The sequence below is a fragment of the Mustela nivalis genome (genome assembly GCF_964662115.1).
Source record: "Mustela nivalis genome assembly, chromosome: 8".
Lineage (NCBI taxonomy): Eukaryota > Metazoa > Chordata > Mammalia > Carnivora > Mustelidae > Mustela > Mustela nivalis.
Window position 1 is genome coordinate 119,660,875 of NC_139027.1, and position 27,226 is coordinate 119,688,100.

Sequence of the window (27,226 nt, forward strand, 5' to 3'; positions counted from 1 at the left end):
TGCCATCCGGGTGGCCCTCGGGGAACCCTGGAGAGAGACTCCACAGGTGAACGCCCTGCCCTGCCCCCAGCTCTGGGAGGACCGGGCTGCTTCCAAAACCCCACACCTTCACTCCCGCCCCTGGGCACTAACCCCAGCCCCCACCCCCTCCCCCTTCTCTCTCCCCCCAGAAGGAAGGCTTAGCTCAGGCCCGCAGGAAAAACCGCAATTGCTTCTGACATAACCCATTGATGGATTTCTGGCGGCTGTGCCCCCTTTGTGTCCCCAGAGCTGTTGTGGGCATATAAGGGCTGCCCCCAGGCCCAAGAGGGTGGAGGAGCTGGCAAGAGGCTGGGAACCTCCACCCACCCCTCGTGGAGCTGCAGGTGTGGGTAAGGCAGCCTGTGGCAGCCCCAGCCTCATCCAGATCCCCAACCATTGACCCTGCGACCATCCTGCTGTCCCATCTGAATAACGGGCATGGAAAGAATTCACCCTAGGAGGGCACTGGGGTTACCTGGAGGGTGATGGGACAAAAATCCCATTTTACCGATGGGAAAACTGGGGCTCAGCAGCGGCAAAGACAGGGATGGGTGCAACAGAAGACAGAGGACCAAACCGCACTACGGACAGGGCTCGGGTGGGGGAGGGGAGGCATTTTTCTTTAAGCCGTAGAAACCAGCTGGTTTCCCCTAGTGTGAATATTTCCTTCTGTAAGGGACTCTGAGGTTATAGGGAGCTGTTCTGGGACGATTCTTAGAGAAAGAAGATAGGCACTGCCAAGATTGCTACCGGTGCTTACGGCATCCATTTGTACATTCGTGCAAGTAAGGGAAGGTGCCCTCCTGGGCAGACACTCCCTGTGCCAGGGCAGATGGTAGGTTAGTAAGGCATGGCTGGGTTTCCCTCTGCTCTTGCCCCCTCAGCAAGTACCCAGCCAGCACACAATCATGCACAGAAGCCCTAGACACAGTCCCTGACCTCGTGGAGCTTACACAGATGGCAAACAAGGACACAAACACATAATGCATAGTGGTAAATTATGATAGAACCTTAAAATAAATATTTTGAGTGATGTCTAGTGACAAACAGACTTCTTTAGACAAAGGAAAGGAGGGAAGCCTTTCCAAGCTGGTAATATTTGTTCAGAACCTGAGACGAAGAGTCAGTCATGCAAAGAACCAGGGGAAGAGCCTTCCTAACAGAAGGAAGAGCATATGCAAAGGCCCTGAGGTGGAAAAGGGCTTGGCATGTTTAAGACCATGGAGGTTGAAGAGGTAGGCAGGGACCTAGTGGGTCATGGCAAGAAGCCTGGGCTCTATCTCAAAGGCAGTCGGAAGCAGGGTTTAAGCAGAGGTTACACAAGGGGTTAGATGGGTATGTAACTCTGTTCTCAATTGCTCCATAAAGATAAGTCTCATCCTATGAAACTAGTAAGTCAGCCATGCTCTCACCTCTGTCTCATTCCTTTCAACATGGAAGGACAGAAAGTGGGGAGGAGAGAAATGGGACATGTTAAGTAGCGGGTCCCCTGTCAGCCACACCTTCTGAAATGGCCTCATGAGCCAATGAGAAAGCAGGGCCAGGAATCGAAGCTCCCATCCTGCTGTCCTGGAAAGGAAGGTCCTTCTGTCACTCTCCCTCAGAGACCTGCAGGTCAACGTTCACCGGGGATTCAAAGGACTAAGACTTCTAAGTCAGGCACATTAGCTGCTACTCTCCTGGGAGTGAGGCTGGACGGAGCTGAGCCGGGTGGGCAGGGGGGTCCCCACGCTGGTGATGGGGCCCAAGGGCCAGGCAAAGACTTGGGCACAAGGGATGCCTCAGTTCCCGGTTCTCCCCTGCTAGGTGTGCCATCCAAGATGTTGGGTATGTGGTCCTTGCTTCTCCTCTTGGGGCTGGCGACTCCATGCCAGGGGCTGCTAGAGAAGGTGGGCACGCTCGCTCGGATTGACAAGGATGAACTTGGCAAAGGTGAGCCTGAGGCGGGTAGTGTGGACGTCGCATTGATATGGTAGGGTAGCTGCTTTAAGGAAGAGCAGTGACTCTCATCTACTCAGAGAGCTCGGGGACTAAAGGTTTGCTTGTGGGTTCCCGTGGGCGATCAGCTCACCTTCTCCTGAGAGGTGGGCTGGGTGAGGCGGTCTCCGGCCCTGTGGAGCTGCGTCTGCCTCAGGGATGGGGCCAGGTGGGCTGGGGGAGGTGACGAGGAGGGGGCTGGCTGGGCCAGTGTCTTTGCCCCATGTTTCCAGGATGGGGGAACTCAACTAGGCGTGGGAGCTCCGTGGCCCAACGGCCCAGGGTCACAGTCTCAGCGGTAGTGTATGGCAGCAGTGAATAGGAAATGCTTCAGGGAATTGACCCGGTCTGCCCCAGCCTCCCCAAGGAGGTCCCTTCTGTGCTGCCTTTCTTATAATCTACAGAGTCAGGCCAGGGGTACCCAGGAAGAGCAGAGGTCACCTCTTCCATCTTGGTCAAGCCCTGGTGGCTGTGGGCTTCCTCCTTTGCTCTCCCCTTTCTTTTGGTGCTACAGAGTGGCCCAGAGTCAAGGAGCCCTAGTCATACTTTTGGTCCCAAATCCGATTTGCGGTGCAACTTTGGGCAAGTCTCTGTCCTTCTCTGGGCCATACTTCCCCCTTCTGAAAAAGGAACTTCCTCCCTCAACCCTCTTTGCAGCCATCCAGAACTCGCTGGTTGGGGGGCCCATTCTGCAGAACGTCCTGGGGACGGTCACATCTGTGAACCAGGGCCTCCTGGGCTCTGGGGGACTGCTTGGAGGAGGCGGCCTGTTGAGCTATGGAGGGGTTTTTGGCGTTGTGGAAGAGATTTCTGGGTGAGTCCGTACCCTGTGGCATCGCAACTCTCCACCTACCATGAGCCCTATAGGAATCCTTTCTTTGCTTCAGGGAAGAGAGGAGAGATTGACGGTCTTCAGTTTGTTGGCAGGCAGTGGGGGTAATGTGGGAAGCCCTGGATAGGGGAGTCCCAGGGCCCGAGTCAGGAAATAATGAGTTCACTGCCTACTAGGAAACATGGGAGTAGCAGCACATCCCTATGGCTGAGGGCTCTAGTTTTGGGACTGACTTCAGTTACTCACTGTGTGAGCTAAGGCAAGTTGCTCAGTCTCTCTGGACTAATCCAGGTATCTGCCTGGCTCCCTCCCTCACATCCTTTGGGTGTCTACTCCAAGAAGCCCTGCTCTGAAAAACCCCTTTTTTCTCCCTTGCCTGCTTTCAAGTTCTCCAGAAGATGAATCCCTCCTCCACCCCATACATGCTTTACTGGTTTGTTTCTTGCCTCCCCTGCTAGGTTATAAACCTAAGGGTGGGTAGGGCTTCTGTTTGGCTGGTTTATTGTCATATCCCCAATGTCATTAATAGTGCTTAATATGTAATGGATGTTTGAAAAGTATTTTTTTTAAAGATTTTATTTATTTATTTGACAGAAATCACAAGTAGGCAGAGAGGCAGGCAGAGAGAGAGAGAGGGAAGCAGACTCCATGCTGAGCAGAGAGCCCGATGCGGGACTCGATCCCAGGACCCTGAGATCATGACCTGAGCCGAAGGCAGCGGCTTAACCCACTGAGCCACCCAGGCGCCCGGAAAAGTATTTTTGAATGAATGAATGAAATCACATAATGGCTAATATTTATAACTTAATTACCACCTAGCCAGGTTTTCTGTGTAACTAGCACTGTGTTGAATGCTGTAAATTAAGTATCCCATGGAATCTAGAGGTAAGACTGTTATCAATAGCATTTAACAGGTGAGATTGAGGCCCTCAGCAGCCAAGGTGCCTGTTCAAGCTCATCCAGCCAGATTGGTGGTGGGGGGTGTGGGTATAAATCAAAGGCCTTACCTGCCTGCCCCAGGGGGGTGGTTGGTGGTGATCAGGGCAAGGTCAGCCTGGATAGCCAGGAGGAGTCAGCTGGCTGAAGGTGGATGCAGAATGGAAGGAAAGTCAACGGAAAAGTGTTCCAGACTGAGGGAACAGCCTGGGCAAAGGCCCAGAGGATAGAGAAAGCAATGAGCTGTGGGGAGCTGTGTTTGAGAACCCGGATGAGTTGCACGTGCATGAGTCTGAGGGGTGCGAGTAGGGAGACAATGATCCAGGTCAGAGACTGAACCAGGACGGAGGCCATGGGGACGGGGTAAGAACACTTTAATTCACTGAGCTTCCAATGAGGGCGATATTACATTTACTGAACACACATGGTACCAGCTTGAGCACACACATTTATCTCACTTGCCTTTGCAACGTTTGAGACAGCTACTAGTATTGGCCCACTTTACAGCTGAAAAGACTGAGGCCCAGTGGACAAAGTAATTGGGCCCACAGTTGGCTTTATGGGTTACAGATAGGATGTGGGACATAGGCCAGAGAGGCTCTAGGCACCACTGGTCTGAGAAGGTCAAAGCACTAACGGACTGACACTAGGGGGTGCGGGCGTTTGGAGGTGAGTGGCCCTCCCCTTGACCCCCATTCCAGGCTGAAGATCGAGGAAATCACACTGCCCAAGGTGTCACTGAAGCTGCTGCCTGGTTTTGGGGTGCAGCTGAGCCTGCACACCAAGGTGGGCCTGCATGGCTCTGGGTGAGTGTGTCCCTCTACCCTCCTGCTCCCCACCCCAGCCCACTGCTCCACTGGGGACCCCTACTCTGCTGCCCTTCACCCCCAGCTCACTGACCACTGTACTTCCACCCACTGTACTTCCTCTCCATACTGGTCCCTTCCTGGATCCCAACCCACTAACCTCCCCAGGGACCTCCATCCCACTGCCCCCCAGCGACTTCTCTCTCTCCCTCCCTCCCTCCCCCTGGAAAGCTCTGGGACGGGGTGGGAAGAGGATACAGGAACATGCAAAATGGGGCAGGGACGCAGTGGGTGACAGGAAGGCATGGCGGCTAGCCCACTCGCAGGACTACCCCTCCCACAACTCAGGGCTCCCTCAGCCCCCGGGGGCGTGGCCGAGGCGGGCCCTGTTGGGTGGGGCCTGGAAGCCTGGCCACGCCCCCATCATCCGGTCTCGCAGCCCTCTGGGGGGCCTCCTGCAGCTGGAGGCAGAGGTGAACGTGTCGTCGAAGGTGGCGCTGGGCGTGAGCTCGCGGGGCACGCCCATCCTCGTCCTCAAGCGCTGCAGCACGCTCCTGGGCCACATCAGCCTGCTCTCCGGGTGAGTCCGCCCCCTCCGGCCAGCGCCCTAACCCGAGGGTGAGCTTCCTGGGAGCCGCCGGGTGGGCGGGGCCTGACGTCACCCAGCTTCCGGTCGGTCCTGCCTGTTCAACCTGCTGCGTAGACTTGAGACCCGGAACCCGCAGACTGAGACCCATCACGGACTGGGACTTCGGCCCAGCCCCCAGCTACCTCACCCACTCCTGGGCGCTCCCCTTCTCCGCCCCGGCCACCCCCCTACCTGAGGTCCTGCAGTCTCTTCTCCCAGAGGGGCAGACCCTGGCCATCTCAGTTCCCCATCTCAGCACGTCAGAGACCCAGCTCTGCCCCTGACTCTCTGTGCGACCCCAGAGGAACCTCCTCCTCTGCCTGGGCTCCAGTGTCCCCAGCTGTATAATGGGGACCTAAATTTGATGACCCAGAAGGCTCTTGGCACCTTTACATCCGTGTTTTTGCTGAACTGCTCAGGACACAGTGACCTTTCCTACACTTGTGTTGAACCATCACTTCTGTGGGACAGCTGCGGTCTAAAGGGGCAAGAAACTTGCCGAAGGTCACACACAGATTGTGGCAAGGATGGAGATGGGCTGCTCTTTGGACTCAGACCCCCGCCTTTTCCCCAGGGCTGGACACCTGCTGCTCCTCTGTCTCTTTGCGGCTCCACATTGGTTTCTACATTTCAGGCCAAACCCCATGCCCCCAGCCCATCTTTGCTGGGTGGCTCTGAGCAGGGAGGGATAATCAGACAGCTCTGTGGTCACTCCCAGGAATAGGGTGAACGAAAGTTCTCTCCTCTAGTTCTATCCACGTCGAGCAACATTTTTTTTAAAGATTTTATTTATTTATTTGATAGAGAGAGATCACAAGTAGGCATAGAGGCAGGCAGAGAGAGAGAGGAGGAAGCGGGCTCCCTGCTGAGCGGAGAGCCTAAATCGGGGCCTGATCCCAGGACCCTGGGATCATGACCCGAGCCGAAGGCAGAGGCTTTAACCCACTGAGCCACTCAGGTGCCCCGAGCAACATTTCTTTTAAGGTGGGCATTTTACAGATGGGGAAATGGAAGTCATCCCCTGGTTTCCACGGCAAGGTGGAGTCAAGCTTGAAACCCAGGTTTTCAGAGCCTGAGTCATCCCCACCCCTTCCGCCGGAGAGAAGACAGAGATAGCCAGAGCCCTCAGTGCCCACTCCTCCCTGTCACCCCAGTTGGAGCTGTCCCTGTATGGTGGCCCCACCCTCACCCTTCTCTCCTGGCACAGGCTGCTGCCCGCACCTCTCTTCGGGGTCGTGGAACAGACACTCTTCAAGGTGCTGCCGGGACTGGTGAGTGTGTGGGCCCCGGGCCAGACATGCCCCTTCCCTTGACTGCGCCTCTCCCTACCCAGCTTTGAGTAAATCTGGGCGCCAGGGAGATTAGGCTGTCCTTCCCTTGCACGCCCACTGAGTAATCCCATCCTGGCCTGCCCCTGAGCCTCCCAGGTGCCGCCAGCCAGTCTCTCGGGGCCTGACACCATCCATCCCAAGACTTCCGGATCCCGAGCTGACAGCTCCAGATGACCTTAGCCCCCATTCCCAAATCCAAGCCCCTTTCTTGCCGCCTGCTCTGTCTTTGCCTCCTATATAATTATTGACTTTATACTTTTCTTTAAGACTAGCTTTGAATTGAAATTGAGTCACTCAGTTTCAAAACTGAGTTAAAACTGAGCCCTGGGAAAAAAAAGAACAAAAACACAAAACTGAGCCCTGGGCTTGGCAGACATGTCCTGAAAAGCACACATATATCAATTAATACAACCTAAGTCAAACACGTCGTGATTAAGCTGCTCCAGAATGCCCGGGCGTGGCCTGCCCCAGCTGTCCCGGTGTCCTCCAGGGGACGTGATGCACCCCTGAGAACAGCTAGTCTCCCCAAAGCAACCTTTCACTGGGACCACTGAGGGGACAGTCTTTGCTGGGGTCACAGAGCCAAGGGCAGCCAGGTCTCCTGCCCCCTAGTCCTGGTAGAACCTATCTTGTGAGTCCTTGCGAAGAACACTCGTGGGAGCCCATGGTTAGCAAAACTGCCCCAGGCTTGAAGAAGCCAATTGGAAAAGAAGCTCAGGGGAGAAGGGAAGGTCCCAGCAGCAACAACCCCAGCCCAAGCTCATCTCAGGCGGATTTCAGCACCGTGGAGTGGGTGCATTTTTTTTTTAAGATTTTATTCATTTATTTGACAGACAGAGATTACAAGTATGTAGAGAGGCAGGCAGAGAAAGAGGAGGAAGGAGGCTCCCCATTAAGCAGAGAGCCGATGTGGGGCTCGATCCCAGGACCCTGGGATCATGGCCTGAGCTGAAAGCAGAGGCTTTAACGAGTGAGGGCATTTTAATCTCAGCCCCTAGCTGGGGTCCCTAGGACAACTGGGTGCAAGGCAGGATTTGTGTAACTCAAAGAAGTTTTAAAAGTGAGGGTTGGTTACTAGCATTTTGAGATTGGAAGTTTTTCCTAACAGGCTCTGGTGCAGTCTGCCAGCCCAGCTGCCGTCCCTCCTTCCTGCAGGTTATATACGCTGGGGCCAAGGAGGGGTTCCTTCCGCCCAGCAGAGCCCCTCTGGTCTCCTCTCATTTCTGTGACATGCCTGACCCCAGAAATCCTGGAGTTAGGGCTCCCTGAGTGTCAAAGAAAAGGCAGCCCTCTCTTGTCTGAGAACAGCTGTGACCTTGGGCAGTTTGCCTTTCTTCCACCCCAGCGGTGGCATGAAGGGACTGGACTGGGTCACCTCTGGGCTTCCTGCTCTGGGGGACTCAGACTCTATGACTCCCAGACCCAGGGTTCTGAGAGCCAAACTACCTGCTGTCTGTCTTCCTCTCCCAGGCACTATCAGCACACACACGGTGGTGTAGCATGCACATTAGATGGGCCCAGGCCTGACTCTCCAGGTGGGGGAGAGGGGTTCCCCTCTTTGGTGTCTGAATTCTAGGTTGTCCAGAGCCCACCTGGAGAGCAGGAGGAGCCTGAGACCTTGGACGGGGCAGCTACTTTTGTCTCCTCAGAGGAGGGCACACCCCAGCTGGCCTCTGGAATGTGCTTCCCCTGTTCCTCCGGCATCCTTTGAGGTTTTCTGAGGGGGCCCCTGTAACTGGCCCTTTAGGCCATCTGCTCTGCCCTCTGACACCAAGGTCCAGCCCCTCCCCTGCCTCTCGCCTGTGTGTCTGCCAGTCCGTCTGCACATTCTGACTTGCCTTGGACCCCAGAACCACAGAGCAAACGATTTAGAGAAAAGGCAGCTGTCCCCTATGCTGGGCTGGGGCCATTATCTTCCTGTAACACCAGTTTCCTCTGGACACAGCTGTGCCCCATGGTGGACAGTGTGCTGGGCGTGGTGAATGAGCTCCTGGGGACTGCGCTGAGTAAGCTGGGGCCCATCCCACCTCTCCCTGCCCCTTCTCCCTCCCCCACCCCATTAGCCCAAGGAGGGGCGGGTACCAAGGACAGAGGAAGGGGCAGAATTCTGGGGCTTTCACTTCCTCCTCAGATTTGATGAGGCCGGCACACGGAAGAGGTGTAATGGTGGGGTTCTGGGCTGAGGCCGGTTCTGCGGGGCCTGGAGGCAGGTCTCCCCCTGCCAGGGGCTGAGGGCCACTTGTCCAGCACTGGCCATGTGTCTGGCACTATCAAAAGCATAAGGCAGATATTATTATTACGTGGACAGACTAGATGACTGAGGCCCAGAGCTTAAGTCAGGAACCCAAAGCCCGACAGCCACGGTGGCCTCCAGTCTCTTTGAGCCTTGTGGAGACACAGGTGCCTTTGAAAAATATAAAAAGACATACCCAGGATAAGGATAGAGAACTTAGAGGCACACCTGTCTCTCTATGTGGTGTTATGGGAGAGAGGCAAGACATGGCTGGCCAATTAGCTCTGGAAAACCGAAATCCTGGCTTTGCTATTCTGTGGCTTGTGTGACTTTGGGCTCGTGACTTCCTCTGTGTGAGCCTCAGTTTCCTTATCTATAAAATGTGGATGACTGTAGTGCCCAAGTGAGCACTTAGTGGAATGCTAGGCACTCAATATGTAGAAGGTGGGCTTGTTGTTATTGGGGGCTGGGCTCATGGGGTCTTTTCCCCTCCCCCTACAGGCCTGGTGCCCCTTGGGGCTCTTGGATCCGTGGAATTTACTCTGGCCACGCTGCCTCTTATCTCTAACCAGTACATAGAGTTGGACATTAACGTGAGTGCCTACCCAGGCCCTGCCCACGGCTGGGGGTGGGGTGGGGTGTGGGCTGCTGGCAGAGGCTGGGTAGGGGATGCTGGGTCCAAGAGAGGTGGACAAGCCATGGTGTCTCCTTCCCTACAGCCTATTGTGAAAAGCGTAGCTGGTGACGTCATTGACTTCCCCAAGCCCCCCAAACCCATTAAGGTGCCCCCCAAGGAGGACCACACATCCCAGGTGGTTGTGCCTCTGTACCTCTTCAGCACCGTATTTGGGCTCCTGCAGACCAATGGTGCCCTTGACATAGACATCACCCCGGAACTGGTAAGTGCGGCACCCTGCCCCACCATGACTAGACAGTGCTAGCAATAAGCCAGTCCTATCACCACCAGCCAGCCTTGACTAGCCCTCTTCTCTATAACTAGAGAGGGTTGGACAAGTTTACAGCAAACAGAGGCCCACTCTTGTTGCTAATCAATAAAGGCCCTCTACTTGGCTAAGTCTGAATGGGACCTCTGAATCCTTCTCTACATGGCCCTCCAGGAAGTTACTTTCAACTGGTCAAAACTGGCAGATGAAATGTAGCTAGTTTTTGTCCCCATTCCATATGAGACCTTCTGGAGTCAAAGCCCAATTTTATACTAAAGTGTGAATGGCTGACATTTCCATTGCTTTCTCAAGGGCAGATTTGCATTGGAGAGAAGAAAACTAGGGTTGGACATCTGTTCTAAAGCTTCTCAGACTTCTCTGCTTCCATTCTGGCCCTTCTCCTACCCTCACAGATGTCTGGGAGCCCCCCAGGAGCTTCACCCAGAGACATTTTTCTTAGTTTCACCCTTTCCAAAGGCAGTGAGTCTGAGCCATCTGAGGCCTCTACCTGCAGTTCAGGCCCAAGGCAGCAAGGGTTGATCATTCACTTCCTGATGGTGGGGTCCAGAGAGTACATGAAGGCCTACGGGAGGTGGGAATAGGGCCCTGAGCTGGGAGGCATGTATCTTCTAGCTGGAGGGAAGAGACTGGGAAGGCTAGGCAGAGACTATGAGCGTGAGAATGTGTGTGTCTGAGCGGCTTTGTGTGTGTGTGCACGTGTGTGTGTGTGTGGGCAGGAGGAAGGGACCTCAGTGGCCATGCATGATAGCTGTGTGTTGAGTGAGTGTCTGGGAATCCTCTAACCAGGAGAGAATGTGTTTGTATGTTTATCCTGTGTGAACAGTTATGTTCTGAAAAGTAGACGTGTAGTTCAAAGACCTCAGATGTCAGGGCTGTGTGGCTGGGCCATTATCGGTGAAAACGGGTCTGATAGGGCTGTAGTGAGCTAGGGATCTTGTGCCGCATGTCTCTGGCAGCTGCCACTCAGTTTCCGCAAGGGGATGGGGTGCAGGCCCAGTGTGATCAGGCTTTCCAAATTCTTAGCCAGAGCCTGGCAAATTGACATGAAATTTCTTGATTTGTAAATGCTGGAAAGAAATTCTCAGTTTTTGAAAATACCGTTTGGATAAAGGGCAGAAATGTCTGGGTTCAGATCCCTGGGCCTTCAGATCATAAGCTCTGGCAGAGTAGTGTAAGAGCTCTGGAGTCAGCTTCCCAGGTCAGATCCCACAGCGCAACTTACCAGGGGTGACCTTGGGCAAGAGCATCAGGTTTCCTGCCCGCAGTGTAATGTAACGCTGACAGGAGCAAAGGCACACAAAGCCCTTAGCGTGTGCCTGGCAAGTGATAAACACTCATCACTGGCCAAGAGAAAAAACCCAAGTGTGTGTAGGGATGTGTGTGTATATAATGGGCAGGGGTGGGTGGGCTGTGGGCAGAACACTTCATGTATGCTGAAGAACTCCTGTCCTGTCTGTTCAACCCGCACCCCATTTGGGCTTGGGTCCAGGTCCCCAGCAATGTGCCACTGACAACTACAGACCTGGCGGCTTTGGTCCCTGAGGTGAGTGACCCTCTCATGGGCTTTGATCCTTGTCGCTCTTTCCCGATAAGCCTGAGTGAACTCCTGAATCTTTCTCAACACAGCTCTCATTGAGTCCAAATTCACACTAAAATTTCAAAGACAGCCGCTTAAACTTTCCTGACAACAGACTTTACTCAGGGAGGAAAAGATCTGTTTAACTGCATTTGTCCTGTCGCTCCGTCAGGCAGAGGACAGGAGAGTCTTCCTCTCCTTCCGCCAGCCCAACTTCATCTTGGTCTCGGTCTTCTCCACTCACAGGGAAAAGATTCCGGGTGCTGGCCCTGAGGAGGGAAGGGGAAGTAGGATTCAGGGAGGGTTGACTAGTGGGCATCCCTCTGTGCGTGACTGCAGGGCCTGGGCCCAGCTTTCCTGACTGTTCAGCTGGGGCTGGACCAGCTACTTTCCAGCTGTGGGAATCTGAATTCATACTAAAGTTGAAATGACTACTACAAGGTCCTTATATAATAGTAGATTCTGATAGAGGTTGGAATGAGGTCCAGAAGGTCTGGGTTTCTACTGGGGAAGATGGAGGGGGGCAGCTGAGTTTAGGGGTGTAGAGAACAAACTGAGTCCTTGAAAGGTGGTGATTTATATCTACCTTAGTGGGCATGGTTGGGGCCGCTGCTTCTTGGAGTCCTTGGCCAAAGCGCATACAGGTCTTAGGCAAGGGAGGGGATGGGGCTAGATAAGCAGAGGAACCTCCCAAGAGCAGGAGTTGGAAGATGGAGAGGGATCTGGGGGAGCCAGGGGTGGCATGGGTGGGGGGAACCTGTGCCTGCAGCAAGCTGGGCCTTGTCCCTCCAGTGTGGGGAGGCTGGGCCTGTTTGGAGGCAGAAGCATTTGTAATTGTGGGATCACAGCCCTGTGGCCCCAGCTCTGAGGCTGGTTCTGTGGCTTCAGAATCTGAACACATAAGGATGGAATCTGGCGATTCTGTCTTTATGACCCTGTGACTCTGGCAGTCGGGGCTGGATGGGTTACCAGGCTCCAGCATTCAGGTGGTCTTAAGCCTTGGTGACTCCCTGGCTTCCAGCATTTCCATGATGTTGTGATTGGGAAGCTTGGAATTTCCTGACTGTGAGATTCATTCAGTCAGTCAGCAGCACTCACCGAGCACCTGCTGTGTCCCAGGCCCTGTGCTGGGCACTGGGCGTGCAGAAGGAGCCAAAGGGGAAAAGCAGACCAACGTCTGTCTGCTTCAGGAGCGGCCATCCTGGTAGGGGTGACAGACACTGGACACATGAATAAGGAGACTATTCGCAGCATCAGAAGGCAGAAGAGGGCGGGGCGGTGAAGGTCGAGGAAGAGGTGGGAGTAGTGATTTTAAGGAGGTGCTTTGCGAAGGCCTAAACTAAGGAGGTGACGTTTGAACAGTAGGCCGAAGGAGCGGAGGGAGGGAGTATCTGGAGGAGGGAACAGCAAGGGCCAAGGCCCTGAGGTAGGAGTGTGCTGGCAGGCAGGAGGGACAGCAGAGGGGCCAGTGAGGCTGGACAGAATGAGGGGCCAGTGGTTGGAGAGGAGATGGAGAGGGGGGCCGAGGACGGGTCGCGCAGGGCCTGTGGGTCTGGCGGGGGATTTTGACTTAGAGACGGAAGGCTGATTCAGTTCCATGGGTTGACGTCTCCCCACTTGAATGTCAGGCTCGGGAGGGGGGTTGGGGTGGGGCATGGGCAGGTCTGTCTGGGTCAGGCTGTCACCTTAGACCCCAGCATGGCGCCCAGTGCCCATCGGGTGCTCAGGGAGTGTTTGCTGACTGACTGGTTGCATTATTGGGGCACTGAAGCTGCCCTCATGCCCCCTGCCCTGCCCCTGCCTCTCCCCAGGCCCTGGGAAAGTTGCCCCCGGACCAGCAGCTCCTGCTGTCCATGCGGGTGAAGGAAGCGCCCTCGGTCACGCTCCAGAAGGGCAAGGCCATCATCTCTATCCCAGCTAACATCCATGTGCTCTCCTACCACCCGAAAGGGACCCCTGAAGCCCTCTTCGAGCTGAATGCGGTGAGTGGCCCAGGGATAGGAGCCTGGCACTGGGGTTCTACACCGTCCAGGACCCTGATTTCGGGGAGGAGGGCCAGCATGACACGGCCCAGGAAGTCCCCGTCTCCATGGCCGTCATCTGAGCCAAGGCCTGGGTACCTGCTCCGTCATGCATCTGTCTGGTCCTGTGTGCTCTGTCTTCCCCAGATCCCAGGAATGACTCCCCAACTCCTCACACTCTGTGCTCAGATAGCTCTCGGGGGACCCTCTCACTTCCTCCTGGCCCTCCACCTCTGCTGGTTTCCCCAAATGCACAGCTGGGAGAGGCAGGGCCTTCCCTGCTCACCCTCCGTCCTGGGCCCCCAGGATCAAGCAGCTTTGCCCGGCATTCAGTGCCCTCCCGCCATCCTCTGCCTCAGTGACTCAGGGCTCGTGGGTCCCACCTTGTTGGGCAGGGCCCACCACCTGCAGTGCCCTCTCCCCCTGCCCTTGGCTAACTCTTCCTCTTTCAAGATTCAGCTCCGGTGTCACCTCACCTCCGGGGCGCCTTTCCTTGCCCCCCTGTAGGCTGGAGTCTGGGTCTCTCCAAGCTCCTGGAGCCTCAGAGCTCCGTCTTGTGTAACACCAGGTACCCTCAGTGCTCTGCATCCTGGACACCAGAACCTTCAAGTCACTTCCTCATAGCCCAACAGGGACGCTAGCACACAGTAGGGCCACAGTAGGGATTCATGGAGGGAACGGATGTTGGAAATTCACCTGTTGGCCAAAGCGGACCTGTCCTCAAGCTCTTCCTGCCACATTCATGGTTGACCCCCGCTTGCTTTTTCCATGCAGGTTTTGACTTTAAATGCCCAGCTGGCTCCCTCGGCTACCAAGCTGCACCTTTCACTGTCCCTGGAACGGTAACATGGGGTCCTGGGCCTTGTCTTTAGGAACAAGAATTAGGGGCCAACTAGAACCACCATCCATTCGTGGAGCATCAGTTAAGCCGCCGGTGTTCTACCAGCCTCTTCCTTAACCTGCAGGACCTGCCAGGGAGGGGTCGGTATTAGCCCATTTTACAGATGGGACAACCGGGGCTCAGGGAAGCAGGATCCATAGCAGTCCTCTTCTTCCACATCTGCTCCAAACCTGGCCTGGGAGATAAACTGGCCTCCAGGTCATGGAGCCCCAGTATCTGAGTTACCAACCCCAGAGACTAGTCACAGAGATAACTGCAAAATGCTTTGTTTTTCCCGTGAACTATTTACTTCTCTAATCTCTCCACTGCCCATGGTAACTAGGCCCCAAGATAAAAACCGAGATGGTGATGTTGGTGACAGTCCTTCCTGACACATGCATGGCACTTTACAGCCAGCAAAGCCCGGGCTCACACAGCAGTCTTTCTCCAGAAGCCAGGCTGCGGTCTGGGCCTCCACTGTCTAGGGCCAGTGCTGTTACCATGGCCTGAGGCCTGGGGACCTGCCTGTCCCTCCCCTAGATGTGGGGAGCTTTCCTAGGGGTCTCTGAGATCTGCCTGTCCTGAACTGTAGGCACCCAGAGCTCACCTGACCCCACCACATTCGTGTTCTCTGCAGGCCCCCCTGCAAGGTTCCATTATCACCCTGACTCTAACCTTGTCTCCCTGCCTGGGTTTGCTTCTCCTCCCTGGGGGTAGTTCATAACATCAGCCCTTCAGGAAACAGAGGTGTGTTTCCAGGCTCTGGCGCTGCACCTGTATTTGGACCAACTGGGATCTGTCAGTGCGTTGCTTAGTGTGCACCTGCTGGATGCAGGGAACCCTGTGTCTAGTGCTTAGTCTGTGGGAGGGCCACTCCTTTGGGAGGTTCAGCCACTTGCTCAGGGCCGAACAGCTGGGAGGGAGATCAAGACAACAGGTACACAGAGTCAGAGGTGGCGGTCATGATCCCTCAGAAGGTTAGATCTGTTCAGGTCCATTTTACAGGTGGGAAAACTGAGTCCCTGAGTCAAGGCTGTTTCCTGATCCTGGAGAGCTAGGGGTGGGGCAGGCTGGGAGTGGGGTGGGCAGAGTGGGGCAGTGGGTGCTGTGGCCCCTCAGTGGCTCTCTTCTTTCCACCAGGCTCAGTGCCAAGCTGGCCTCCTCCTTCTCCCACGCCTTTGATGTAAGTTCCTGGGAGGGGGAGCAGCTTCCCAATGGTGAGGGTCTTCAAGTGGGGGGTGGAGAGGGGCGGGATGAGTCATGGCTCATATGCCTGAGCTGACTCCAGTCTGGGCTCTGCCCCGGCAAGCCAGAGTGGACAAACATCAGAGCAAGTATGCATGTGTGTGTCATCGTCTTAGGAAAGGGAATCTTGTGATCTTCAAAAGTCTTGGAACCTCACAAAGTTGTAAAAATCCAGAATCTCACAAGGGCTCAAAATTCTGGAATTTCACACAAGTAATTATGTTCCTGAACTTGGAAAGTTCTAACATTTCAGAGGCCCACAGATCCATGGTGTCTCAGAGTTCTAAAGTTCTGGAGTCCCACAACTGTCTTAGGTTTTAGAACATTCTAAGGGTCCCTAAATGGATAGGAATCTAAGAACAGACCACTCAGAGTTCTACTGGAGCTGGGCATGTTTTCTGTACTTTCTCAGGCATTCCCCCTCCCAGCCCCACAGACCCTTCCTCTAGGTAGACAGTTCTTCAAACTCATGGGGCCTGCATAAAATAAATCAGCATAAATCAGAGTCCCATTTGGGGTTGTTGATGGACAGCCACCCCAGTGGGCCCTGTGCCCACCAGGAATGTGTCCTCAGGCTTGGAGAAGGCTCAGCATCTGAATTTCTGGATTCCCTGTTCAGGAACGGAGGTGCTGCTTGCTCCTAGCGAAGCCACACCTCCCAGGCTTCCCTGTTCTCTGTTGCAGGCTACCCGATTAGAAGAATGGCTCAGTGATGTGGTCCGGGTGGCCTATGTGCCGAAGCTCAACGGTATGGGTGGGCTTTGCTCTCTTCTTGGAAACATGGAATGCCTAAAATCAGATTTCCCATTGTTCTGATAGAGACACTGAGGCTGGAGGGGTTTATCTCCTTTTCTAAGATGTAGAAACTGAGGCACTGATGTTTCCATTCAAACTGCATTGATGAGCACCTCCGTCACGCCAGACCCTGGGCCCTGAAATCTGTCTGACCGATGTTGACTTAAGCTCACAGTCCAGAGGGAAATAGTCATATAAACAAATGATTAAAATACAGATGACTCAGAGTGTGCAAGGGACTGATAGAACCTGAAGGCAGCCACTGATGACAATTCAGAATAGGAACATTTTTGTTTGGGTTTAGTAGGATGAGTAGGAGTCTGCCCATCAGGACAACAGAGTCCCCAAGAACAGAAATGCCTGGCTCAAGGAAACTGGTCCCAGTCCCCCACATATTTTTGTTTTCAACCATTTCCTCCTCACAGTGGACCTGGGTGTTGGAATTCCCCTGCCCAAGGTTCTCAATGTCAATTTTGCCAATGCAGCCTTGGAGATCATCGAGGTAAGCTTCTCACGCAGGTATGGCTTTGACCTGAGGGGAATGCCCTGCCTCACTGTCTGGTCTGTCCCTGCACTGTTCTCTAAGTTGCTCAGGGCATTACAGGTTACTTCACCTGGGAATGTCAAACATAGGATGGGTGCTACAATTCTTTCCTCACTTGCCCACGGCAGGCATTGTCAGTCGATCACAGAGTCCTCTCCTGTTGAATGCAGACACACCTCTGCCCTATAGAATGGGATCTCAGACTCATTCGCAGAGTCCCAGCTCCCCTGGCCCAGGGGGAGCAAATCTATGTATGTCCCGTCTCTCCTTTATCCTCTGCCTGTGGCGGGCATTTGACAGGCATGGCTAATAGATCATGACACTTTTTCTTGCCGAATATCAACATGGCCTCACTATCCTTTTCAATCCAGCACCACTCTGAGTCTTGGAACAGCTCTGGGAGGTGGACAGAGCAGGGAATTGTGGATGCATTTCTCAGATGAGGATCGGGGATGAAGGAGGTCAAATTTCTGGCCCAAGGCCACTCAGTAAATTAGCAGGAGAAATGGCACTCGAACTTGTGTCTCTTGACTTAAGTCCCGAAGTCAGTGACCTCTCCCACACTAGATGTCATTCATTCACCATCCACTCACTTGCTTGTTCATTTAGTTAACGAGTGCTTGCTGGGTTCCAGGTTCAGTGCTAACCCCAGGGCAGGACTTGGGGCCGGTGTGTGGGGGAGGAGGAGGGTCAACATGGAGACCCCGGGGGCAGAGGGCATGGCAGATGGGCTAACTGAAAACCTTGCTCCTTGCAGAATGCCGTTGTGCTGACTGTGGCCTCCTGAAGCTGAGAATGGCCACCTGCCCTCCCGTTGACTTCCAGAGTCCATGTACCTGCCCACTTGGCCTCAGTTTCCCTCCTGGTCTCTAGCCTGTGTCGGTGACAGGGTTAGTGTCCCTTATCCACCCAGGACCACCCAGGTGCTCTGGCCCCACCGCTCTGCCCCCAGTCTGGGGTGGGGACTGCAGGGCTGGCCACAGGACACTGCTTTGAAGAGCACTCTGGCCTCAGTGGAGAGCTTTGAGCTTTCAATAAACCGCTTCTCTCTCTCTTGGCACCTCCTGGCTCGTTATTCCCTGGCATGGAGAGGGGCTGCCTCGGCCTCTTTGTGGAACCCTCCTTGCCAGCTCCAGGCCGGGGCTCCTGGAGGGTGAGGGACGTGGGGCCTAGCCCTTGTAGCTTTGCCTCCCAAATTTACCTCGTTGGCCTGGGAAGCCTCTGTGTCTTGTCCTGCCTTCCTTCACCTCTGCCTCGGGCTCTTCATGCCCCTCTTGCCTGACCCCTGCTCCCCTTCCATCTCTAGTTTTCTAAGTACCTGAATCTTTCACTCTGAGTCTCTGACTCTGTATCTGTCTGTCTGTCTCTGCCTCTCTGACTTGGGGACCCTTCTTTCCAATTTTAGTATATGTGCTGCCGAAGCGAGCACATTGGGGACCCTTCTCAGAAGGGTGAATAGGAGTTTTTCAGGGAGAAAAGGAGCCGACATTCTTGGAAGGAAGGAAGACCTGGTTCTGCCCTGGAGGGATCCCTATGGGCTGCACATCAGTGGTGGACTTGCCGCAGGACAGGCCTCTGAACAAACTACACCAAATGCTCATAGAGAGGATGGGGAAACTGAGGCGCAGAGAGGGTCCTGGCTGGCCCAAGACCGCACCACAGTAGAGCTGCATTGGGAAACTGGGGGTCCTGCCTCAGTGCTGGGGCTCCTCTCCACTGTTCAGGATTGGCCCCCCGGGTTCTGGGGAATGGCCCCACGTTGGCACTTACATGTGGGCTTGAGGGAAGACGTGCCAATGAAGTCTTGGTTGGGGGTGGCTCAGGATTTGGGGAGACAGAAGAGAGTTGCAGCATTTGTGCATTAATAGGTTGAAGGGTTTTGCATTAACAGGAATGACCCTGTGACCACCCACCCGTCCAGCTCCTGTGAAAATCATCCTCAAGTATAGAGAAGCGTGTCTGGCATGCGGTAGACCTGCCTGCTATGTGGCCAGCTAGTCTCCCTGCCTCCTTCCTTTCCTTCCCCCTCCTGCCCCATCCCATCCACTCACCCCACAGTCATCGGCCCCTGTTGGCATGTATGCCAAGCCTGGGGCTAACTGACATGTTGGGGTTTATCTTTGCCTCTTTTCTTACTTCCTTTGTCTCTTGACTCCCACCCAGAACAGGGCAGTGGTTCAAGGAGTGGCCCAGGTTAGCTGTCTGTGTTCAAACCCCATCCCAAGTGCCCACGAGCCACGTGGCTTTGGGCAAGTCATTCAATCCCTCTGACTCTCGATCTCTTCCTTGGTAACTTGCAGATGATAGTAGTGAGGTTTGGCGGGTACCCAGCGCTCCGAACGGTGAGCTCCTGTTACTGCTACATGGCTCTGCCTTCCCAGCACGCTTCGTCTGCTCCCTCCCTCCTCCCATCCTCCTCCAGCCCTTCCTTGACCACTTCTGACCATCTCACCACCGGGGACAGCACTCCATTGTCGGGATTCTCATGGCCAGCAGGAAATCATCCAAAATCCCAGCTCGGCGGTCAAGGCTGCCCATGACCTGGCCTCTGCCAATTCCTCTGAGAGCATGAAGAAGGAGCAGAGTGGTCCCTGGGCTTCGAGCTCCTCATCTATGAAATGGGAACACTCTAGGACTCCCTCATAGGTCGTTGGAGGATTAAGTGAGAAAATCATCCTCAAGTATAGAGAAGCGTGTCTGGCATGCGGTAGACCTGCCTGCTGTGTGGCCAGGCCCTCACATGGGGCTCCCCCTATTCCTGGAGCAGCACCCCTCACCCAGGTATGCCTGGCAGACTCTTGCCGGCCCTCCACATGCAGGGCTCCTACAGCCTTCAGCCTCCCCGTGCTATAGGCAGGGTCCATTACTGTCCCCGCCACACTGGGGAGTCACTCCTTGGTCCCATTTTCCCCCTCGACCAAGAGCGCTGCCAAATTAGGGACGGTACCTGCTGCACCACAGTGAGCCCTGTGGCTTCGTAGGGTAGCTGAGAGCAGCTGATCTCCACTGAGCACCTACTGTATATCAGTCTTGGCATTTCCTGCCTAACATCCCTTACCTTAGTGAATTTTCACAGCGACCAGAATCAGTGGATGTGATGGCTCTGTTTTACAGAGGAGGAAATGGAGCTTCCGAGAAATAGAACCGTCCAGCCCCGGAGTGATAGAGCCAGGATTTGAACCAGATCCTTCTGACCGTTTTTCTAACACCTGGGCGTTTCCCCTGTCATGCTATAAAGTATTTGCTGTATTTATTATGTTTCCTGTTCCAAGGGCTTTAGGTATGTTGTGTTTTTGACTACTTGAACCAACCCTGCTTTCTAGGAACTGTTTTTACCCTCAATCCATAGTTGAGGACCCTGAAACACGGAGAGGTTAAGTGACTGGCCCCCGGCCCAACACAGCTTAGGAAGAGACAAGGTCAGGATTTGAACCCGGCTCCCTGACTCCAGACCTCAAGCTCTGAACCTTTGCACTTCGAGTAGGGGGATGAAATCAGATATGTAGAGAGCCCCTCGATGGGCAGCCCCTTTGCAGCCCTCATAGCTGACAGCTCACGAGACCCGGCGGAAGGAAGGGCAAGTAATGGGACTGGTTCTGTTTCCTGATCCCTCAGCCCCTTGCCTGAGCCCCCCACGTGGCCCCCTGCACAAATGAGTCACCTCTGGGTGAGTCGGTCACCTCCCAGGGCCTGGTTGCTTCAGCCCCAGACAAAGGTGCCTTTTGGACACTAATCCCAGGTGAGCTCCCTGGCGCCAGAGTTGTGCTAATCCTCTTGGAGCTCCAGGGGACAGGCCAGCCTCATGGCCACCGGGGTCTGGCGGGTCGCAGGACTGGGAAGGGCACTGAGCCTGAGGTGACAGGTGCTAGCCAACCATCTTCCCGTGTGTGCTGCCCTCTGGTTTCCAGTGCGCACTGTTCTCTGTGGGGGCAGGAGGGAGGCCACAGAGCACCACTGCCTTCTTGCATTGTACTTCCATTTTTAAAGGTAAAATGTTTAAGAAGCATTTATATCACACTAAATACCAGACAATGGGGAACCAACAAGGGGGCTGCTGTTTGCTGAGCCCCCACGAGGCTCTAGGCACATTCTAGGCATCTCCTGTGTAACCTTCCAAACCCAGCTAGGGCAGTGAAGTTATGCCAGACTGAGGGCCTGGAGCGGAGCTTGTGTGGGGTGGAGAGAGCAAATGGGACATTGGAGGAGTGCAGGCATGCGTGGTTCTCAGGGCCCCTGCCCTAGAGCCCTTCCAGCCCCCACAAGTGATCAGGGAGCCCAGGGCTGGGGCTAAAGCCCACTCCCCCCGCAACATTCACGGCTCGCTCAGATTTGCCGCCATGTGGAACCAGCAGGGACCCGGATGATGGGGACAAGAAGGCCACCTACTAAGCACCCGCTGTGTGTCTAGCCCTGTTCTCAAGGCCACGTGTGATTAAGTCCCTCCATCCTCACAACACTCTTGAGGCAGACCCATCCTGGTCACCATCTCAAAACCGAAGAATCAGAGGCTTGGAGAGACATGGCGGCAGAACTCAAATCCAGCATCCAGCTCCAAAGTCTGTTCACTGATGCACCCACTGCAGATGGGGAAACGGAGTCCCAGAGTGGGGCAGACCCAGGGACCAGTGACAACAGTGAGCTTGGCGGGACTTGATGGCTCTGCTGCCCCCAGGAAGGGAGGAGGAAGCCATCTCCTTGCAGAATTCAGGGAAACACATTTCTTCTCAGCCCGATTTGAGACCAGGCGTTGATGGGGAGAAAGAAGTGCGCCCCACAGCCAACCCCCCCGAGGAGTTCCCAGGAGAACCTAGTGGGGGCAGGGAGGAGGTGGTATCAATGAAACATGGAGGCAGGACCCTGATGGGGGTCCGAGAACTCCAAGCCCAGCGGAGAGTGAGCGCTCACTCTGGCAGCGATGCCCGTGCTCGCTGGGTTTTTGGGGACAGGTCTGGTTTGTCCAGAGCAACACCATCTCTTATGGGCTGTAGAGGGCCTGGGGTGGCCCAGGGGAAGGGTCAGGGTTGGGGTTGTCACAGAAGGTTCTCCAGAGCAGCTGACATTTCTGTACAATGATCACCAACAGAGTCTGGAGAAGGCAATCCTGTGGCAAATATTGCACGTGCAAAGACCCAGAGACAGGGAATGGGGTGGGGGGTGGAGTGGAATGGGCAGCACACTGTACGGAGAAGAGCAGGATGGAGTATGGGAAGTGGATGCACCTTGGATGCCAAGGAAGGGGCCCCGGGCTCTGTCCCGGCAGGTCTTGGAGGGGAAGTGGCTGCCTCTGAGGCACTGACTGGGAAGGGGCAGAAGGCAACATTCTGAGGTGATGGAAATGTTCTATACGGAGATGGGTGTGGGCTACATGATTGTACTGAATTGTCAAACTTCAACAAATAAACACTTCAGATCCGTGCATTTCACTGTTTATACTTTGCATCCACAGAAAAGAGTCACAATGACATGCGTATTGAGGCGTTTAGAAGGAAATGTACTGTTTCCTGCAGTTTACTTTGAAATTCATTTTTTAAAAAGAAGGATTATCAGATACATGGGTGGATAGGAGATGGAGTAAGAAGAACAGCATTGACGGCCGGAGTAGCCGTTAACGGGGGGCGGGGCGGAAGGTGACAAGTGTGTGGGTCTTCAGGGTACGATTATTTCAACTTCTCTGTATGTGTGAACATTTCAGAATAAAGGACTGGGAGAAAATCTTCTACAGAAAAAAAGAAGTCCATCTACTTGTTCTCTTCACACCAGTCCCAAGTTTGAAGAGACAGACTTATATGCATCTCCCTGAATCTTCCAATCTGTCCCGGGAGGCAGGCATTATACCCATCTAACAGATGGAAATGATGAGAGACCCAGAGAAGGGGAACGGCTAGCCCAAGGTCATGCAGTGAGTTGGGGGTTGAACCTGAGTTTGAACCTGAGTCAGCCTGAGGCTGAGTCCAGTACTTGAGTCCAGTCCCGGGGCTCTTCCTGGCTGCCCAGGCCAGGGCCTGACTCACAGCTGAAACCAGATGCGTCGTAGGTGTTTCTAGTTCTCCCATCTGGGGCCTGCCTCTACAGAGAACCCAGTAATGTGCACAGAGGCTGATAAACCCCAGCTCTTGTGACACCATCCGGGGCTGAACATAGCTCTCAGAATTAGCCGCAAACCGCAAACCTTTGTGGTTTTGGGGCTCAATGCCCGATTTGCAGAGCACATCTGGATTCCAATCTCTCGTAATTACATGGTGTTTCCCTCTCTAGGTCTGGGCTCCGACCCAGCTGCTATATAAGCTTGGCCTGTAACTAGACTCAGCCAAAAGCAGAGGGCTGGGTGGACAGGACCTCTCAAACCGGAACTTCAGGGACATTTCAGGGGTAAGGAGGAGTCCCTTCCCCATTCAGTATCTGGGTCGGGGGCAGGCTGAGGAGAAGAGTCTCAGACAAGGAGACCTGTGAGGGTGACCCCTCTCTGAGCCTCTGTTGTCTTGCCTATAACATAGACACAGACAGGAGAGCCTCTCAGGGATCAACAAAAGGGCCTGAACCACACCAGTGACCATGGGTTAACAGAGCTGTACTTACATTTCCAGGGATTTGGGGTACCCGGCACCTTTGCTACTTCTCTGAGACTCCTCAGCTGCTTGCCAGAAATCCCTCCATTGGTGCCCATCTTTCTAACTGAAGATGGTGATCCCTCTTTGTACACAGAACTTTCTAGGTAGTAGGTAAAGATGAGGTGAAGAAGCCAGGACAAAAAATTTTTTGCATCTATTAGTCCTTCATATTCTAGTATAAGTGATTGCTTCCAATATTCTGCAAGTAGATGGGAGTGGGGAAGAAACATGGGGGCTTTGTGACCTTTAAGAGAAGTGGAGGCCAGGAGAAAAGAAGAGGTTATGTAAGTGGAGGGGGCTGAAGCTAGTGATTTTACAATTTGGCCCAGAGGGGAGTCAATGATCCTCTAAAGCTGACGACTGGGTAGACTGAATTAAGAGTGAGAGAAGTGGGTGAGGGCATGGTGGCAGCAACATTAAGTCTCTTAGAGGCCAAGCAGCTCATCCCCAAACGCATGCTTTCCTCCTCTCCAATCCCATAACAAGCCACACCCACTCTTTAGGGCTCTGTAATAATAGTACCAAGACATCAGCAACAGCTGCTGTTTATTGAATGTCTACCTCATACCAGAAACAATGTGTCAGTAATTAGGAGGCAGAGGTTCAGAAAAGTAAAGTCTCTTGTCTAAGGATTAAAACCCAGACAGCTCTGATCCAGAGTCCTTAATCTTAACTACTTGGTGTAGGACTGTCTCCTCCAAAGAGGCAGAAATGTTTTCTGGCTGGCTGGGTGCACTGAAAGGGTGGTTAGATTAATGTGTTAATAGGTGGATGAACTGATAGAAAGATGGATGGATGGATGGATGGATGGATGGATGGATGGATGGATGGATGAATGGCTTAGTGGGTGAACAGAGGGGTAGATACTGAAGAGATTTCCTCTAGAGCCTGTCTGCTACTAGTCTGCTACTTCGGTTGGAATCAATATGACCCCCCTTCCTGATACTCCATTTGGAAATTTCATCTTGAGGGATAATCAGACGTCCATGGCTCTAGGACAGTTTGGTTCATGAGTTTGCTTTATATCTTCAGACTCATTTCATTTTGAAAAACTTAGAAGATGGTCTTGGGAATTCTGGACCTGCCCCATGTGTGACCTCAGTACATCCACTCTCCCTCAGTCTCTGGGCCTCAGGGTGCTAGTAGGACCCTAGGGAGGGGCTGCCTAGCTTCACCTGCTGGCCAGGGTGGTGACTCCGGGCCACAGCCATCCCATGCACTGTCTCCTCAGCAGAGAAGCCGCACCAGCATGTGGACGGCCTGGTACGTGGCTGCTCTGTCCGTGGCAGCTGTCTGTGGCACAAACACTGTCCTCAGGGTCACCAAAGATGTGCTGAGCAACGGTGAGTCCAGGACTGCAGGGGGTGAGGGATGACACGGGGTGGGTGGGGCTGTACAGCCGCCTCTGAGGTGCCCCGGGGACACCCTTCATCATTGGCAGGTTCTGTGTCAGGTGGATGAGCGAATTATTGCACCTTTTGCCTTTTTTTTTTTTTTTAAGATTTTATTTATTTATTTGACAGAGAGAGATCACAAGTAGGCAGAGAAGCAGGCAGAGAGAGAGGAGGAAGCAGCCTTCCTGCCGAGCAGAGAGCCTGTTGCGGGGCTCGATCCCAGGACCCTGGGATCATGACCTGAGCCGAAGGCAGAGGCTTAACCCACTGAGCCACCCAGGCACCCCATCGTGCCTTTTGCTTTTGGGTACCATTTCCTTAGCACTCATTGTGTACATGATAGCGTGTTGAGGACTTTAGAGCTGAGGCAGCAGACGCCGCTAACTAAGAGCCTGGAGTCCTGGAATCGGCCTTCCTGGGGCTCAAATACGGACAATGTGGCCTTAAGTCCACTACTTGCATTCTCCGAGCCTCAGTTTCCTTATCTTCAAAATCTATCTGAATTTGTCCGAATCACAGAGGACAGATACGAGGACGAATGAGAAAGCCTTTTGAAAACTTAACACGGTTCCTGGTGCATAGGAGGCCCTCAAATGCAGGAGCTGTTATCAGTCCTGCCTTTAATTCTTGGGACCTCATTTTTGTCATCTGGCAAACAAAGACACTCCCTGCCCTGATTCCCGTCTGAGCAGGTTTATAAGCTCTAAAGTCTGGAGCACTCAGAACAGGGGATGAAGAAGAAAATCTTTCCAGGTTTGGTGAATGGTGTGAATCTAGTTCAAGTGAGAGCAGGTCAAGGTCAGCAGCTAGTGAGAATGCGGGACGTCAGGGCTGGATTGGTCTGGAGGCATTTTCCCATTTAACCCTGACGTTTTGCCACAAGGAAAAGTAGGGCCCAATGAGGTGAGCAGTTCCAGGGGCGGCACCCAGGAGCTGTGGGAGAAAGCCCTGACTGGTACCTTTGCTTCCCGGCAGCCATTTCGGGCACCCTACAGCAGAGTGATGCTCTCCGCTCAGCCCTGAGAGAGGTGCCCATGGGTAAAGCCGGTGGTGATGGTGGCGGACCGCTCCTGGGGGGTCTGCTTGGTGGAAGTGGAGGTGGAGGTGGTGGGGGCGGTGGTCTTCTGGGGGGCCTGCTTGGTGGTGGGGGTGGAGGGGGTGGTGGTGACCTGCTGGGTGGAGTTGGGGGAGGCTTATTAGGTGGTGGAGGCAGCAGCGGTGGGGGGCTTCTGGGTGGTAGTGGTGGGGGGCTTCTGGGTGGTAGTGGTGGGGGGCTGCTGGGTGGTGGAGGCAGCAGGGATGAGGATTTGTGGGGTGGTGGAGGCAGCAGTAGTGGGGGGCTTCTGGGTGGTAGCGGTGGGGGGCTGCTAGGTGGTGGAGGCAGCGGTGGTCGGGGACTCCTGGGAGGTAGCGGTGGGGGGCTGCTGGGTGGCGGAGGCAGCGGTGGTCGGGGACTTCTGGGTGGTAGCGGTGGGGGGCTGCTAGGTGGTGGAGGCAGCGGTGGTCGGGGACTCCTGGGAGGTAGCGGTGGGGGGCTGCTGGGTGGCGGAGGCAGCAGGGATGAGGAGCTATTGGGTGGCGGAGGACACAAGGGTGGGTCGCTGCTGGCTGGTGGTGGTGGTGGTAAGGGTGGTGGTCTTCTGGGGGGCCTGCTTGGTGGTAGGGGTGGAGGGGGTGAAGACAACCTGTTGGGTGGAGGCGGGGGAGGTTTATTGGGTGGTGGTGGCAGCAGTGGTGGTGGTCTCTTGGGTGGCAGTGGTGGTGGTCTTTTGGGTGGTGGCCGACACCATTACAATGACTACAGACGCGTTGAATTCTCCCGAGGTGTCGGTGGCGTTCCCTACAACGATTTCCATGTCCGAGAGCACCCCCCAAAATATACAAATGGCAACCAGCTTGGCGGTAATTACAAGTATGGTCACATCGAGACCAATGACAACACTGCTCAGCTGGGGGGCAAATACAGATACGGTGAGATCTTTTATTCAGATGGAACCATCAGGGACCTCCGAAGCGGCAACTACCGCCATGCCGAGAATGCATATGGCTACAACAGGGGCCATGGGCGGTACAGGTCAGCCGAAGGTGCACCAGCCGTGGGCAGGCTTCACCGGAGAGAGCTGCGGCCTGGAGAGATCCCAGCCGGTGTAGCCACCGGGGCGCTGGGCCCAGGTGGTTTGCTGGGCACTGGAGGCATGCTGGCAAATGAAGGCATCCTGGCGGGCCAAGGTGGCCTGCTCGGTGGAGGTGGTCTCCTTGGTGATGGCGGGCTTCTCGGAGGAGGCGGAGTCCTGGGCGTGCTCGGCGAGGGCGGCATCATCAGCACTGTACAGGGCATCACTGGGTAAGGAGGGGCTGGGCTTTTCCTATCAAAGTCAGATGATGAACCTACAAATTGGGTGATGACCCCCAAGGGCCTGGAGTTGGAGGGGCG

At 54.6% G+C, this 27,226-nt stretch overlaps 2 protein-coding genes across 7 annotated transcripts in view; both read left to right on the forward strand.

Annotated features, from left to right (window-relative positions):
- The first annotated feature begins 206 nt into the window (after positions 1-206).
- Positions 207-17,850, forward strand: BPIFB3 (BPI fold containing family B member 3). Of its 5 annotated transcripts, none has more exons than XM_082746011.1 (16): positions 207-371; positions 1,828-1,953; positions 2,656-2,812; positions 4,468-4,572; positions 5,012-5,152; positions 6,408-6,471; positions 8,477-8,537; positions 9,266-9,357; positions 9,484-9,663; positions 11,219-11,272; positions 13,117-13,287; positions 14,101-14,168; positions 15,347-15,389; positions 16,136-16,199; positions 16,672-16,748; positions 17,548-17,850. In XM_082746011.1, exons 2-16 carry the CDS (start codon positions 1,842-1,844, stop codon positions 17,575-17,577), a joined length of 1,419 nt encoding a protein of 472 aa, XP_082602137.1. In that variant the 5' UTR covers positions 207-371; positions 1,828-1,841; the 3' UTR covers positions 17,578-17,850. The 5 variants fall into 5 exon arrangements, 3 of the variants coding, with proteins under 3 accessions (XP_082602137.1, XP_082602139.1, XP_082602138.1); XM_082746013.1 differs by having other exon boundaries at positions 216-367; XM_082746012.1 differs by lacking the exon at positions 207-371 and adding an exon at positions 1,412-1,675.
- A 5,193-nt stretch (positions 17,851-23,043) lies between these two features.
- BPIFB4 (BPI fold containing family B member 4) overlaps positions 23,044-27,226 on the forward strand; it is a 28,959-nt gene continuing 24,776 nt past the window's right edge. Inside the window, exons 1-4 of one of the 2 annotated variants that reach the window (XM_082745985.1) lie at positions 23,044-23,159; positions 24,630-24,741; positions 25,768-25,830; positions 26,617-27,136. In XM_082745985.1, coding sequence (XP_082602111.1) covers positions 24,648-24,741; positions 25,768-25,830; positions 26,617-27,136 — 677 coding nt within the window. In that variant the 5' untranslated portion in view covers positions 23,044-23,159; positions 24,630-24,647. The remainder of the gene's footprint in view (positions 23,160-24,629; positions 24,742-25,767; positions 25,831-26,616; positions 27,137-27,226) is intronic. The other variant, XM_082745986.1, reaches the window with a different exon arrangement.

Bases quoted from the DNA above. Each gene is read 5' to 3' on its own strand.
- BPIFB3 (XM_082746011.1), top strand. From the start codon at position 1,842: ATGTTGGGTATGTGGTCCTTGCTTCTCCTCTTGGGGCTGGCGACTCCA. The intron at 11,273-13,116 runs GTGAGTGACCCT...GCCTCTCCCCAG, and splicing joins TGGCGGCTTTGGTCCCTGAG to GCCCTGGGAAAGTTGCCCCC. The intron at 15,390-16,135 runs GTAAGTTCCTGG...TCTCTGTTGCAG, and splicing joins CCTTCTCCCACGCCTTTGAT to GCTACCCGATTAGAAGAATG.